The following is a 15,234-nucleotide window of genomic DNA, read 5'->3' as shown; positions in this document are numbered from 1 at the left end:
ATCCTATAAGAGTCTATTGCAAAAGAGTATGGCCTAAGTTTGAAGGAATTAAGAAAACTTCCCTGAAGAAACAATACTTGAACTGAAATATGAAGGATAAATTAATAGAAAAGACTGCAGTAAGGAAAGAGAATACATCTAGATACAGGGCATTGCATGTGCAAAGGTCTGGGTAATCAGGAGTACCACATGTTCCAGACATTATCTCTCACCACTTCTATTCAGCATTGTACTGGAGGTGTTAGTGAGTGCAATGAGCCAAGAAAGATAAATAAAAGTCATACAGATCGGAAAAGAAGAAATAAAGCTGTCTTTATCTCAAATGAAATGATAATCTATGTAGAAAATCCTAAATAATATACAAAAGGCCATTAGAACTAATAAAAGAATTTAGCAAGTTTGCAGGATAAATGATCAACATTTAAAAATCAGTTATATTTCTGTATACTAGCAATGATCAATCAGAAACTGAAATAGAAAGCACAATATCACTTGTAATCAGATTGAAAACATAAAATACCTTCCAATCAAACAAAACATGTGCAAGATTTTTGTGCTGAAGACCACAAAACATTAATGAGAGAAATTAAATATCTATATGAATGGAGAGATATACCAACTTCAAGGAATGGAAGATTCCGTATTGTTAAGATGTTAATTCTCTCTGAATTGATCTATAAGTTTAATGCAGTCTCAATGCAAATATCAGTAAATTTTTAAATAAAAACTGACAAAATTATTTTAAAAATTTACACAAAAAGGCAAAGGGCCTAGAATAGCCAAAACAACCTTGAAAAAGAAGAAGAAATTTGGATGCAGAAGAAGAAATTCTTGGATTCTAGTCTCAAGACTTGCCATAAAGTTATAGTGATCAAGACAGTGAGGTATCAGCCTAAGGACAAATATATACATCAATAGAACATAAGAGTCCAGAAAGAGACTCACACAATGGTACCAAGGTTAATCACTGGAGAAAGGATAGTCTTTTCAACAAATAGTGCTAGAACAATTGGACATCCTTGTGGGAGAAAAAAAAAATTAACTTTAACCCATACATCATAGGCAAGAATCAACTCAAAACATAAAATCCAAAACTATACAGCCTCTAGAAGAAAACATAAGAAAAAAATCTTAGTGATCTTGGGTTAGGTAAAGGTTTCTTAGATTGACCACAAAACACACACACACACACACACACACACACCTTAAAAGAAAAACTCAATAATGGAATTTTATCAAAATTAAAACTTCAACTGTTCTAATAAGATTGTTAAGAAAATACAAAGAAAAGCTACAGATTGGGAGACAGTACTTGCCAAACACATTAACTCAAATGAATCACAGGCCAAAACGGAAAACCTAAAACCATAAAACTTCTGGAAAAAAAACCAGGAAAGATCTTTGAGACTTTCAGATAGGCAAAGACATACAGCACCAAACCATGATTCATAGGATAAAAACTTGATAAATTGGACTTCTTGAAAATTAATAACTTCTCTTCAAAAGGCAAGGTCAAGAGAATGGAAAGCCAATCACAGACTAAGAGAAAATAATTGTAAATCACATATATGATGGAGAATGTAAATCCAGATCTATAGAAAATTCGAATTTTAATAATAAAAAAAATCCAGTATTTTAAATGGGTAATATTTTAAATGGGTAAAAGATTTGAATGGACACCTCATCAAAGAAGAGATACAGATAGCAACAGAAACCCACGAAAAGACGTTCAACATCACTAGTCACTAGGAAATACAAATTAAAACCACAATGAAATACCATTATGCACCCATCAGAAAAGCTATCACTAAAAAAAAAAAAAAAAAAAAAAGGACAGATGATACAAAATATGTACAGGATCCAAAGCAACAAATTCCCATACATTACTGATGGGAATACAAAATGGTACAACTACTTTAGAAAACAATTCGGCATTTTCTTACAAAGTTAGACATATACTTATCATACAACCTACCCATTCCACTCCTGGGTATTTTATCCAAGAGAAATGAAAACATAGATTTACACAAAAACCTATATACATCCATGTGTGTAACAGCTGTACTCATAATTCATTCTAAAAACTGGAAACAGGTTAATATCCACGTACTGGTGAATGGATAAACGAATTATGGAACCTCCACGGGGTGTAATACTCTACAGCAGTAAAAAGGAACAAACTATAGATATGCGCAGTATCATGGATGAATCACAAAGCATTATGCCCAGTGAAGGAAGCCGGAGACAAAAGCCTACGTGCTGCGTGATCCAATTTATAGGGCGTTCTGAAAAAGGAAAAACTATGGGGACAGAGAATAGATGAGGGCTTGCCAGAGCTGGAGGTTGGGGGGGAGGTGAGGAATATGTGATAAATGAACACAGTGGGACATTTTGAGATAATTAAAATGTTTTATACCTTGACTCACGGTGGCAATTTTACAACTGTATTCCTTTGTCAAAACTCAAAGAATTAGGGACGCCTGGGGGGCTCAGTGGTTGAGTGTCTGCCTTCAGCTTAGGTCTTGACCCCCGTGTCCCAGGATCGAGTCCCACGTTGGGCTCCCTGCAGTGGAGCCTGCTCCTCCCTCTGCCTGTGTCTCCGCCTCTCTCTGTGTCTCTCATGGATAAATAAATAAAATCTTTTAAAAAATAATAAACTAGAGGAATTCTATACCTTAAAAAAAAGTGACTGTTACTGTATGCAAATTATACCTCAAAAATTTGAATTGCTAAAAAACAGGAAAAAAAAAAAAACAGATGCCAAAAGATCATAGGTTCAGCCTTAGATCTGATAAGTGTGTGGTGCTTCCAATTTTGTTTTGTTTGTAGGCAATCTCTAGGCCCAGAGTGGGGCTTGAACTCACAACCCCAAGATCAAGAGTCACATGTCCCTACCAACCGAGCCAGCCAGGGCTCCAGATCTGATAAGCTTAAGATGACTTTGAAAGCTCCAAGAGGGGATAATACCCAGTGACTAGCAGGAGACACAGACCTGAAACTCCGAGGAGGGTACTGTGCTAGGTGCTGTAACAGGTCACACGGCCCGTTCGCTCCTTGGCCCCCTGGTCTCCCTAGCAAGTTCTTCCTCATTTCCTGAAGCTCTGCCCGAGCATTCCCTCCTCCCGAGGTTCTCCAGGACGCCCATCCTGCAACACCAACTCTGAGCTCAACGGAACAGCCAGCTCCTCTGGCTCTTCTTCCCTGTGACCCCAGAACCCAGAACATGCCTGGCATACGGTAGGTGCCTTACGCTTGGTGAACGGATGAAGCACTCTCTCTTCCAATAATATATATTTTTTAAGATTTTATTTACTTATTCACAAGAGACACACAGAGAGAGAGAGGCAGACACACAGGCAGAGGGAGAAGCAGGCTCCATGCAAGGGGCCCGACGTGGGACTCGATCCCGGGACCCCGGGGTGATGCCTTGAGCCAAAGGCAGGCTCAACCGCTGAGCACCCCAGGGGTCCCTCAATAACACTTCAGAACTTACCATAGCACCTCTCACGCTCTAAGCTGTTTCCTCAATTATCTGTCCCCTCTAATAACGATCTCCTTGATTATGATGATTATTCGTGTTTATCTCCGCCTTCCCAGCTGGCTCTGGAACTGAACCCCCCTAGAGGCTTGAGCCTCCCTGCAGGTGGAACACCCAGAGACGGAAGCAGGGGAGCACCGGTGAGAAGCACCTGCTGCGCTCCACGTCCTGCCGGCGCGCTTGCTTCCCGCAGCAGCAGATGAGGACCCCGCAGCTCAGAGAGGCCGCTAGCCGGGGCGCCCCGGGATCGAGGCTGCTCAAGGAGACATCTCCGGTCTCGCTGATTCCAAAATCCAAGCCCTCTTCCCACCTGTTTTCCTTGAGGTCCTGAGCTCCGTGATTTTCAGCAGCCTCGGCCACCCGTGGCTGCCACCCGCTCGGACCCAAACTCTGACACCCCCTCTCTGAGGAGCCACACCTCGCGCTCCCTTGTTTCCATACAGCGGCTGTCATCCTCCTTGTCAGCTCCCTGGGCCCTCCCCGGAGCTCTCCCGGGGGCCTCTGCTTCCCCCCTCGGCCCTGCAGCCCCCTGCCCCTAAGCCTAGGCCCTGGGTTGCCACCCCTACGTCCCTCGCATCTCCCAGTGACAGGTCTCCCACGGTAGAGACCGTTTCTTGGGTACTTGGTGTCACCACCAGGCTGCGCTGGGTAACCTCCGCGGGGACCTTCCCGCCGGGTGGGAGGCCTCGTAGCACCGCCTGGGGCCCTGGGGCGTAGCCTCCTCCGTCCTGTCCCCTCTTCCACTGATGGAGAGTCAAGAGCGTGTAGAAGCGACACACACCAAGTCCCAGCAATGCCACCTACTCGTACTATCACCTTTCACCTTGAATGTCACTTCCTGAGGGCTCTCAGGCAGGGTTAGCCGTTGTGCTGGATGCTTCCATTGTTCCCCGGAATCGCCCTGGCATCGCACCAACCACATTTTATTGTTACCGCTTGTGCAATCATTGACCAGCCTGGCTCGGCTGACCATCCCGAGGAAGCCTTCCAGCTACGTTGCTTCTACAACAGCTGATCACCCCATTTTCTCCTTTCCTTCCCTGAAGTCTACACTCTGCCTCTACTTCTCCACTAACCACTCGCTCCCCCGTCCTTCACCTGCCTGCTCCCAATCCCCGTCACCTTGTCACCTTCCGGCGGTGCTCTTCCTGCCCTCGGCCTCCGTGACGCCTCCTAGAAACCCCTTCTCCTTGGTTCTCGTGGCCTCTCTCTCGTGGTCCCTTCCTGGGAACTGGCAAGAATCGGGGCCTCTTCCCCTTTCTCCTCTCTTTTCCCTCTGTCTCTTCCTCCTCTTCTTGCCTTAGGTCTCTGCCCACTTCTTGCCTGCGATCCTTCTCCATAGGTCTTCTCATCCATGCCAGGGTTTTCCCCAAAGCCTCTAGGTGGGGGGCCCCAGACACGGCCACCACATCTGACTGTGCAGATTGGTCAGTGCACAGGCCAAGGAAACAAGGACAATGGTGACTTTTTCCCCCAGTTTGTGCAAAGGCCCTAAGGGCTAGCCTTAGCTGTGCCAGTCGAATCCCCTGCCCCATGCCCCTCCCAAGCTGTAGCCTTGTGTTTCTAGCTGCTCACAGGAGAGTTCCCCCCAGACACCACCAGTAGATCCACCAAGTCCAAAGCCAATGAGAGACAGACTAATGGAGATAATGACCACTGACAGGATGATTCTGAGACAGGTCCTCAGCCACCCTGCTTCTCCGTGCTATCTCCTTTTCTGTAGACTCAGAGCTGCTCCTACCGTGTGCCCAGGTTGAAAGGAAAGAGTGGTGAGCAGGGAGCAGAAGACTAGAGGGCAGTGAGGGCAAAATTGGGGGGCGGGGGGGGAGTAAATAGGCAACCAGACAAGAGAGGAATTGACCAGCTTCTCAGTGGTCAAAGTTTGTCCAGGAAGATTGTCCCATTGGGTCCGCGTGAAAGCTCTTGGAGTAGATACAACTATTATTTTTATTCTACCAAGGACACCAAGACAAGTGCATTCACCCAAGATCACTCAGCCAGCAGTGGGACCTTCAACCCAGGTCTTTCGACACCAAGGGCCATGCTCGTCCCCTTGCCCCACTTACTTTTCAGTCAATTGGAAAAAGGTAACAGGGTGGAGGATGGCATCGGGGTATCGGGGTTGTCCTGAGGAGAGACCAGCAGCGCCAGGGACAAAGGGGAAGAGGTCATAAGAGTAAGAGAGGGCATCCCTGGTGGATGAGAGTGGACGTTGCCAGAAAAGGCTGCAGGAGGGCCCAGGGAGCTCGGGGGGTCTTGTAGGATGGCCAGACTGGAACCTTCTCTGAGCCTCAGCACTGGAGATTTCTGGGCGGCCACGTGGTGGTCAGTGCTGATCTTTCCTTCTTTTTCCATGGGGACTAACCCAACCAAAGCAATGATACACAAGTGCTAGAGCATTCTTTGACCCTCCCAGCCCCGGGGAAAAGGGTCTGGCCCAAACCCTCAGAAACCCTCCCTGACTCCACACTGGACAGCAGCACCACGGCCTCCAAACGGGCCAGGGATGTCTCCAGAAGAGTCTCAAAGTCTTGAGAGATTCAGATTCAGTCCTACGCCCACCCCAGCTGCAGGCCCCACCACCCCACCTGCCTCCACAGCCTGCACTTGCTGGCGCCCCGGCCTCTCCCAGCACCCCCTATTTCCTTAATTGTTTAAATCAAAATTGTTGACAGAGATTCCCCCTACATGGCAGATGCAGGGCTGGGCCTCAGGGAGTCCCCCTCTGCCCCGTGCTCCTCGTCCTCCCTTGGCTCCTCTGCAGCTCTGGGCTCTCTCGGTGGCAGCAGCGAGGGGAGCGGAGGGGAGCCTCCCAGGACCCGCTCCCTGCACCCACCTCACCGCCTCCAACCTCCCCACCGCAGGGGAGGTTCCTCTCCCTTCCTCCAACACTCACTCACGCCTGGGGGAAGTCCCTTCTGAAGTCCTCCCCAGTCCTTCCAGAGGATGGAAGGATATTTTGCCCTCCTTGTTTGGGCCACAGACCCCCGCCCTCACACCTCAGCTGCTATTCTAGACACCTCCCTCCTCAGGGCCCAGTAGGTCATTTCCAGCCTAAATGATGAAGCAAACCCTGGAGGGCTGCCAGGGCCCAGACCCTCCCCATCCCTAATCCCCACCCCTAAGCCCACCGGCTAGCTGGCCGGCTGTTAGCCCCGGCCCTCCCCCTCCCCCTCGGATGGAGAATGTGGGAAGGGGGAGGAAAGGGCTGACCCCCCTTATCAGGGTCATCTCGGAGCTTACTCAGGAGATAAACTTGCCTCTCAGGTTCCCGCTCCCCCTCAGCGGAACGACGCCAGAATGCAATCCCCCCTTAGAGGCGGCCTCTGTACTCCAGACTTTGTCTCAGCAGGCCACCTCCTGCCCAGGCTCCCAGGTCCCTACCGCTTGGACGCCTGTTCCCCTTCCCTCCCGGCCACCGCTGGACTCCACTCCGCGGCCCCAGCGCTGGGAATCTGCAGCCGAAACTCCCCCCCACCCCCCTCACCCCCCTCGGAGTGAAAGGGCTCTGAATCACCCGGCAGTCTGGAAGGGGCAGGAAAGGGCAGGCCAGCCGGTGCTAGAAGCCCGAGGCTGGTATTTGCCCGATGCTGCAACAGGTCAGGAATGTGGCCATAGACATCAGCTATGGGAGATAAGACCCAGCTGGCTGCTCTCCCCCTCCGGCCCCAAAAGGTCCTGAGCAGTTGGGATGGGGTAGGGATCAAAGAAGTATCTGGGCAGGAGTTTGGTTAAGAATCCTGGGATCTGGGCCTGATCCCTGGTGGAATTTAAAGTCCCCCAAGGGTCTTAAGTGACTTAGACCTCTTATCATTGAACCACTTTACAATTAAATCGTCGCCCCACCTCGGCCCTCCTGGACGTGTGGAGGACTTACTACTCTGCAGTAAGTAACTGGTATTTATTCGTCTCATGGAGGAGTGATAACACTCACACCCACCGGCACTCAAGGAGATAGACTGGGTGGATGGGCTTTATTATTCTCCCTGTACGAGTGAGGAAACCGAAGTTTAGAGTGAGGTGACTTCCCCAAGGTCACACAGCCGGCCTAGAGTCCAAGTTGGCTGACCCGAAGCTTAGCAAAAACAGCCAAGGCAACACACCGCACGTTTAATCTGTGTAGGGTACCATACAAGTCTGCACAACACGACGGTTCTGGAACCCAGCGGGGGAAGGCGAAGGTGAAGGCAGGAGGAACCCTTGAAGGGCTGGCACCTCTCATGCCCCAGAAGCCTGCCATGCAAAGCGAGCGGGCGCCTATTTGCCTGCTACTTTGCACCCATTTGCCTCTTAGCCTTCGCAGGCCCTGGTGCGCCCCTGGCCGGCTCCCACATTGCAGGGCTTTCCTCAGCCAAAGGGCAGGCCCGGGAGAACCAGGGCCAAGCCCCACATCTGAGCTGTGCCTCCCGGCCGGTCCCCTGGCCCGGCTCTATCCCTTCCTCCCCCAGGCCTGCCCTCACGGCTGCCCCCAATCTCTTCAGTTCAGCTGGCAGCTCGATAAGAATCAATAGGTCCACTCCAGAGCAAAGAGCAGAGCCGAGTGGACCAGGTCAGGCCCTGCTGGACAAACGGGCTGCTCGCGGTGACAGACCAGAAGGCCCTGTACCTCAGGATTCCCCAGGTTCACTCGGCTGGGGATGGCCACTGGCCCCAGACGGAGCAGTGGGAACTTCTTTGCTCCCATCCTTTTTACCTACGTAGGTCCTGGGGGACAGGCTTGAGGTCCACGGAGGAGAGGCAGGAGGGGGGGGGGACACCTGCAGAAAAATCCTAGTAAGGATGGGGAGGGGGCTGGCCACAAGGGCTGACCCTACACCGTGTGGGACCCCCTGCGATCCCTTGACGGATTTCAGCCTCTGTTATTGGGGCTATTTTCCCAGCAGCAACTCTAGGAGGGTCTGACACACAGTAGGTGCCCAATAAATACTTGTTGGACTGTAAAGCACTCAGGAAGTGTTTGTTGACCCCAGGGTGTGGGTAAGGCTGACACACACGTGTTTAGAAATGAAGAGTGTTCGGGGCGTTTAAATTACCAAGTGTCCCGCTGACGGCAGGCTTCCTTGGAAAGGGAGGGGAAGGGAGGGGAAGGAAGGGGAGGGGAGGGGAGGGGACCAAGAGGGAGGGGATTCCGAGAACCGACCTGTTCGTACTTGGTGGGTGACCTGACCCCGAGTGGGTGTTTGACAATACACATGGCTACGATGGGGCGTGGGTGCGTGCGTGCTAATGAACAGGTGCAAGGGGGTATGTTTGAGAACCGAGTGTGGCGGGGGTCGTGGTGTAGACTGGCAGATGGGAGACTCAGGGTTGAGCTTCTCTTCCTTTCCAGCCCCAAACTTTCCTTCCCCACGACTCCTGGGGCTCCAGGACCCCCCCAGATGCTCTCCACAGGTGGGAACTTGGGCTGCAGGCTGAGGATGGTTCAGAGATTCGCACCTGACGTCACTCACTTATCATCTCCCCAAACCCCCAAATTCCAATGTGCCGGGACCTCCCGTACCCTGGGGAGGAGGATCTAAGGACGTTATTTCCTGCCCCAAACTCCGCGTGGAGGGCCGGCTCCACCTGCTGCCCTGGTCCGTCCAGGTTGCTCACCGCCTCTGCGGGGGGTGGAGGGCGGCCTTGGCTGCAGGGTGCGGGGTGCCAGGGTGCTGGGTGCTGGGGGAGGGAGGCCGGGGAGGCGCGGCCCGGACGCGATACCCCCGCGGTGCACCTGCAGCCCAGCCTGGGGGGGGGGGGGGGGGGCGGGGCCTGCCGGGCCGGTCCCCACCCACTCCTGCCAGGATATAACTTCGGTGGCGGACGCTGCACCGTCCCTGGCCCGAGCCTGAGCCCTGGCCTCCCGAGTCGCCCTCCGGCCCTCCCTCCGAGCAGCATGAGCTTCACCGCCCGCTCCACCTTCTCCTCCAACTACCGGTCCCTGGGCTCCGTGCAGGCGCCCAGCCACCGGGTCCGCCCATCAGCAGCAGTGCGGCCAGCGTCTATGCAGGCGCAGGGGGCTCGGGCTCCCGGATCTCCGTATCCCGCTCCACCAGCTTCCGGGGCGGCTGGGGGTCCGGGGGCTTGGCCGCGGGGATGGCCGGGGGTCTGGCGGGCATAGGGGGCATCCAGGGCGAGAAGGAGACCATGCAGGACCTGAATGACCGCCTGGCCTCCTACCTGGAGAAGGTGAGGAGCCTGGAGGCTGATAATCAGAGACTGGAGATGAAAATCCGGGAACACCTGGAGAAGAAGGGCCCCCAGGTCAGAGACTGGGGGCATTACTTCAAGACCATCGAGGACCTGAGGGCTCAGGTAAGGGGGCCACCCCAACCCAGAGCCTTGGCATACCCTGTTACGTGGGCGGCTTCTTCCTCCTCCCCCAGGGATTGGAATTTTAATGGGGTGGGGTGTCCGACTCCTTCCTGCTTTCTATCTCCACCCCGCCCCTCTTCCACAAGGAGGGGGTGCATGCCCTGGACTCCCCCCGCACATGCACGCCAGTTACAGGGACTCCAAGTGCGGTGACTGGGCATGGCAGGGCCCTTTCCCAGGCGAAGGGGAGAAGGGGAGGGGCGAGAGTCTTGCAGAGGAAGTCCACGGCACGGAGGGAGGGACGGCAGATAAGGCCCCAGAAAGAGGACCTGGACACCTGACTTCTGCCTGAATGAGGACAATTGGAGGGTTAAGCGGATGTGGCTAAGGCTGAGTCATCTAAGAGTAAACAGGAGGCCTACCTGTGGGAGGGGCCAATGGGGGCGAGCAGGGGGGAGGTGAACAGGTGCACTAGGAAAAAAATACCAGGAGAGGGCCAAGGAGAGGACTGACTGACTTCAGGGCAGGCGGGCCTCGGAGAGGGGGGGGTGGGAGACCGGTGGGAACTCTGGAATTTGGGGCCCCAGGAAAGGAGCGACAGTGTGAGGGGGCACAGGTGGAAGGGGGTGGGTGCACAAGGAGAACCTCTGACTATGCCTGGGATCAAGAAGTTTCCACTCAGACACAACACTGCCAGGCTCGGCCCCCATCACTGACTTCCCCTTCACGGAGCCACCTCTCCCCAATCCCCCAGATCTTTGCAAGTGCCGTGGACAATGCCCGCATCGTTCTGCAGATTGACAACGCCCGGCTCGCTGCTGACGACTTCCGCGTCAAGTAAGCCTGGGGCTGCTGGGGAGGCCGGGGTGGCCCCAAGAACCGTCTGGTGCCGGCTGGGCCACTCAGGCGGGGGCTCACAGCGGGATCTTTGGCTCTGGTCAGAGCGGGGTGGGTAGGAGCTAGGCTCCATGTATTTATTCACGGATATAACCCAGTCTACGAACATTGTCCCCCAAGAACCGAGAAGGCTGCCCAGAGGATTACCACCTGATCCAGACTCCGGCGGCTGGTTTGCGGGGGCCAGGGGCACTCTCAGATGGCCTAGTGAGAAGGTCCTGGGTCAGAATGAGGCCCTCTGATCGCCTCCCCTCCCCCTGCCCCCAGGTATGAGACGGAGCTGGCCATGCGCCAGTCCGTGGAGAGCGACATCCATGGGCTCCGCAAGGTCATTGATGACACCAATGTCACTCGGCTGCAGCTAGAGACAGAGATCGAGGCTCTCAAGGAGGAGCTGCTCTTCATGAAGAAGAACCACGAGGAGGCAAGCAGGGGCCCCTGGCCAGGCCGGGAAGGAGGAAGCCAAACAAGTCGGGGGTGGAGGGCACTAGATGGCACAGGCCGCCTGCCTGTAAGTAGCTGGCAGAGAAGTTTAGAACTACCAGCCCGGGCTCTCCTTAATCAGATCATTGCCATACTCGGTCACCTGAATTGCAGTGTGATGGGGTCAAGGGGACATGGGTGAGAGAGCGAGGAGAGGACAAAAGATAGAAGCAGCCAGCACCACGTGTGAGGGCTGCTGGAGGAGTGAGGGCAGGTGGCGCTGAGAGGGCTTCCTGGAAGAATGTACAAGGAGGAGGTTGTGGAAGGAGGATAGATGGAGAGACAGAGTGAAGTGAGGGAGAGAAACCACCTGTAGGTGATAGATTTGGGCAGAGTGGGTGGCATTTTATTCATCGGCAGTAGAAAACCCAGGATTGGCATCGCCCAGAGTATAAAACCAAGAATCTTCTCTGCTGCTTTCTCCAGCTGATCCCACAGGTCTCCCACGAGGGACAGTTGCAGGAGAGGAGCCTTGTCGGAGCTCTGACCCCGAGTCTCTCCTCACTCTGATCCTCTCTCCTTTAGGAAGTAAAGGGTCTACAAAACCAAATCGCCAACTCTGGGTTGACGGTGGAGTTGGATGCCCCCAAATCTCAGGACCTCAGCAAGATCATGGCAGATATCCGGGCCCAGTATGACGAGCTGGCTCAGAAGAACCGGGAGGAGCTGGACAAGTACTGGTCTCAGCAGGTGCACGAGGGGAAGGGCTGGGTGCCCGGCTAGACACAGAGGCCTGAGGCTGTGGGAGGGAGGCGAAGGAGGGGGGACCTGAGGACTATACCCACCCTGCAGATCGAGGAGAGCACCACAGTGGTCACCACACAGACCGCTGAGATCGGAGAAGCTGAGATGACCCTCACGGAGCTGAGACGTACCGCCCAGTCCTTGGAGATCAACCTGGACTCCATGAGAAACCTGGTAAGCCTCACTTCACCAGCTCCAACTCCCCCTGGCCCTGCCCTCTGTCGGCCCAAACCCAATCCCGTCTCGGCCCAATCCACCCCTTCCTTCATAAATCTTATGCTCAGAAAGAGTGGTTCTCTGCATTTCTCACTGCTCCCACCCACGGCCCTAGTACCTGGCACGCCCTAAGTTCTCAAGTTTCCAAGAGATGGGATGAGCCGTCACTGGGACTCGGACCGCTCTGCTAAAACTTGCTGAGACTATCCTTCCGCTCCATGGCGAGGCTCACCCGATCCTCCTCCCTGTGCCCCCACAGAAGGCCAGCTTGGAGAACAGCCTGAGGGAGGTCGAGACCCGCTACGCGATGCAGATGGAGCAGCTCAACGGGGTCCTGCTGCACCTGGAGTCAGAGCTGTCCCAGACCCGGGCAGAGGGGCAGCGCCAGGCCCAGGAGTACGAGGCCCTGCTGAACGTCAAGGTCAAGCTGGAGGCTGAGATTGCTACCTACCGTCGCCTGTTGGAAGACGGGGAGGACTTCAGGTAAATGGGCCTCTCGTCCCACCCTCACCAGCCGGGGCGGGGAGATGCTTCTCCCCAGAGCCCCTTTGGTAAGCCCCACCACGTGCCCGTTCACTGGGGTCCGCTGAGCACCGGGGTGGAGCTCTGCGAGGGCTCCTGCATCTCCAAGGGAGTAACGGTTGCAGAGGCCCCCCCAACCCTAGAGAAGGGAAGAGAGTAAGCCTTGCCCCGGCCATACTTAGAGCACACATGGAGTTTGGCCTTGGGTTTCCCTTTTATGGAGGAAGTAGTCAAAAGAATACGGAGATAAAGGCCGGGATCGGGAGGGCTTTTTCAACCCTTTCCTTGACTCCCTGCTACTCTGCAGAGCTGTTTATAACCGGGGCTTGGGCTTCTGTTACAGTCTTACTGACGCCCTGGACAGCAGCAACTCCTTGCATACCATCCAGAAGACCACCACCCGCAAGATCGTGGACGGCAAGGTGGTGTCTGAGACCAACGACACCAAAATTCTGAGGCGTTGAGGCAGCAAAACAGGGTACCCTTTGAGGAGCAGGAGGCCAATAAAAGGTTCAGAGGTCACTTCGTGTCTTCCTTGGCTGTTTTCATACCGTGTGCAGGTGTCCTGACCCCAGTAGTCCTTCCTCTGATCCGAAGAAATCACTGCTGACCCCAGGGGTTTCATATGGAGGGGTGGGGTGGCCCGAGGAAAGGTCTGTGTTCTCTTCTGAGAACTCAGCTCAGAAAGAAGAGGGAATGGTTGATGAGAATCCGTCTTTTCAAATTAAAAAAGGGATAAAAGGGGGCACCTGGGTGGCTCAGTGATTGAGTGTCTGCCTTCGGCTCAGGTCGTGATCCCAGGGTCCTGGGGTCGAGTCCCACATCGGGCTCCCCGCATGGAGCCTGCTTCTCCCTCTACCTGTGTGTCTGCCTCTCTCTTTCTGTGTCTCTCATGAGCAAGTAAATAAAATCTTTTTAAAAAGGAGAGAGAGAGATAAAAGTAACAGGCACAAAATCCAAAAAGAAAGAAGGAAATAAAATTAAATATTTCCCATCCACTCCAGAGGTAACCACTGTAAAATAATTTCCTAAATTGGACATACACGGACACGTCTCATTTTTTTTAAACAAATATTAACAAATATTTAGGAAGTACTTACTTTACACCAGGCCCTGTGCTAGGATGCTGAGTATATACATGGTAGACAAAGTGGGTATTGCCCCTACCTCATCGAGCTCACAGCATTTTGGGGGCTCCCGGCTGACTCGGTTGGTGGAGCATGCAACTCCTGATCTCGGGGTTGTGAGTTCAAGCACCGCGTAGAGTGTAGAAATTACTTTAAAACATAAAATCAGGGGTCCCTGGGTGGCGCAGCGGTTTAGCGCCTGCCTTTGGCCCAGGGTGCGATCCTGGAGTCCCGGGATCGAATCCCACGTCGGGCTCCCGGTGCATGGAGCCTGCTTCTCCCTCTGCCTGTGTCTCTGCCCCTCTCTCACTCTCTCTGTGGGACTATCATAAATAAATAAAAATAAAAATAAAAAAACATAAAATCAAGGGGTGCCTGGGTGGCTCAGTTGGTTACACATCTGCTTTTGGTTCAGGTCATGATCCCAGAAGCTTGCGCACTCTCTCTCTCTCTCAAATAAATAAATAAAAATCTTTTTAAATATAAGGTAAAACTCATTTTAGTGCATTTTTATGGGAGATTTCCCAGTTTTAAGAAGTTGCATGAGAACACAGCAATTACAGATGGTGAGTTTTACTGAAAACCAACACAAGATGGATGCTGACAGCTTCATCTCATTTGGTTCTCCTAATAGTTAGGACCACCTTGGGCAAATTACCCCGAGTTTCAGTTTCCTTGCCTATGAAATAGGGAAACAGATTCACTTCAAAAACATTTTCTGAGCTCTTACCACAAATCAGGCAGTGTTGTGAGGGTGGGGGAGCAGAACTGCACAAAACAGACAAAAATCCCTGCTCTCAAGGAACTTACATTCTGAAGGAGATTGGAGGGAAGATAAACCCAAACCCCCTTTCCCTTGTCTTGTCACTGATTTAAAATGTATTGTATTTTAAAAATATATAAAATAAATAAAATTTATTGCCCTTTGTGAAGTTAGCCTAGGCATCCCAATTCTCCTTCTGAGTTGCTCACCACTCAGTTCTCCTGTGGTTACATGTGCTGCATGTGTAAATAAAATCTGTTGTTGTTTAATTTTAAAAAATCTTTTTTAAAAATCTAAGGAAAAAAAAGTGTGTGCATTTTTATCCATCCTTCAGCAAAAACTTAACCGAATACCTACTATGTACCAGCCACTCTTCCAGGCCCTGGAGATACATCAATGAACAGAAAACACAAAATCACTATCTTCACAGAGCTTGTATTCTGATGACAGGGGACAGATAAACGAACACAACACAGTGTGCTAGCAGGTGGTAAGTGTCCTGGGTCTGGAGGAGCCCACGAGGAAGGCCATAGTGGGGAGAAGTCAGAAGAGTGGAGAGATGATACGTGAAGATCCTAGGATAACAAATCTTCAGTCTCTAAAACTATGGGATCTTGGTGGAGAAAAGCCGAAGACAGCACTACCCGAGG

General features: G+C 52.5%; 1 protein-coding gene across 1 annotated transcript; it reads left to right on the top strand.

The window, feature by feature from the left end:
* Positions 1 to 9,335: 9,335 nt before the first annotated feature.
* On the top strand, positions 9,336 to 13,216 carry KRT18 (keratin 18). Its single transcript, XM_025458793.3, is given in 8 exon segments — positions 9,336 to 9,497; positions 9,500 to 9,832; positions 10,587 to 10,669; positions 10,997 to 11,153; positions 11,738 to 11,902; positions 12,005 to 12,130; positions 12,432 to 12,655; positions 13,038 to 13,216. Coding segments are annotated over 8 exon segments (1,293 nt in total). The 5' UTR covers positions 9,336 to 9,413; the 3' UTR covers positions 13,159 to 13,216.
* The last annotated feature ends 2,018 nt before the right edge of the window (positions 13,217 to 15,234 follow it).

Source organism: Canis lupus, chromosome 27, assembly GCF_003254725.2.
Source record: "Canis lupus dingo isolate Sandy chromosome 27, ASM325472v2, whole genome shotgun sequence".
Lineage (NCBI taxonomy): Eukaryota > Metazoa > Chordata > Mammalia > Carnivora > Canidae > Canis > Canis lupus.
The sequence above is the reverse complement of the archived record's forward strand: the minus strand, read 5'-3'. Positions and strand labels throughout refer to the sequence as shown.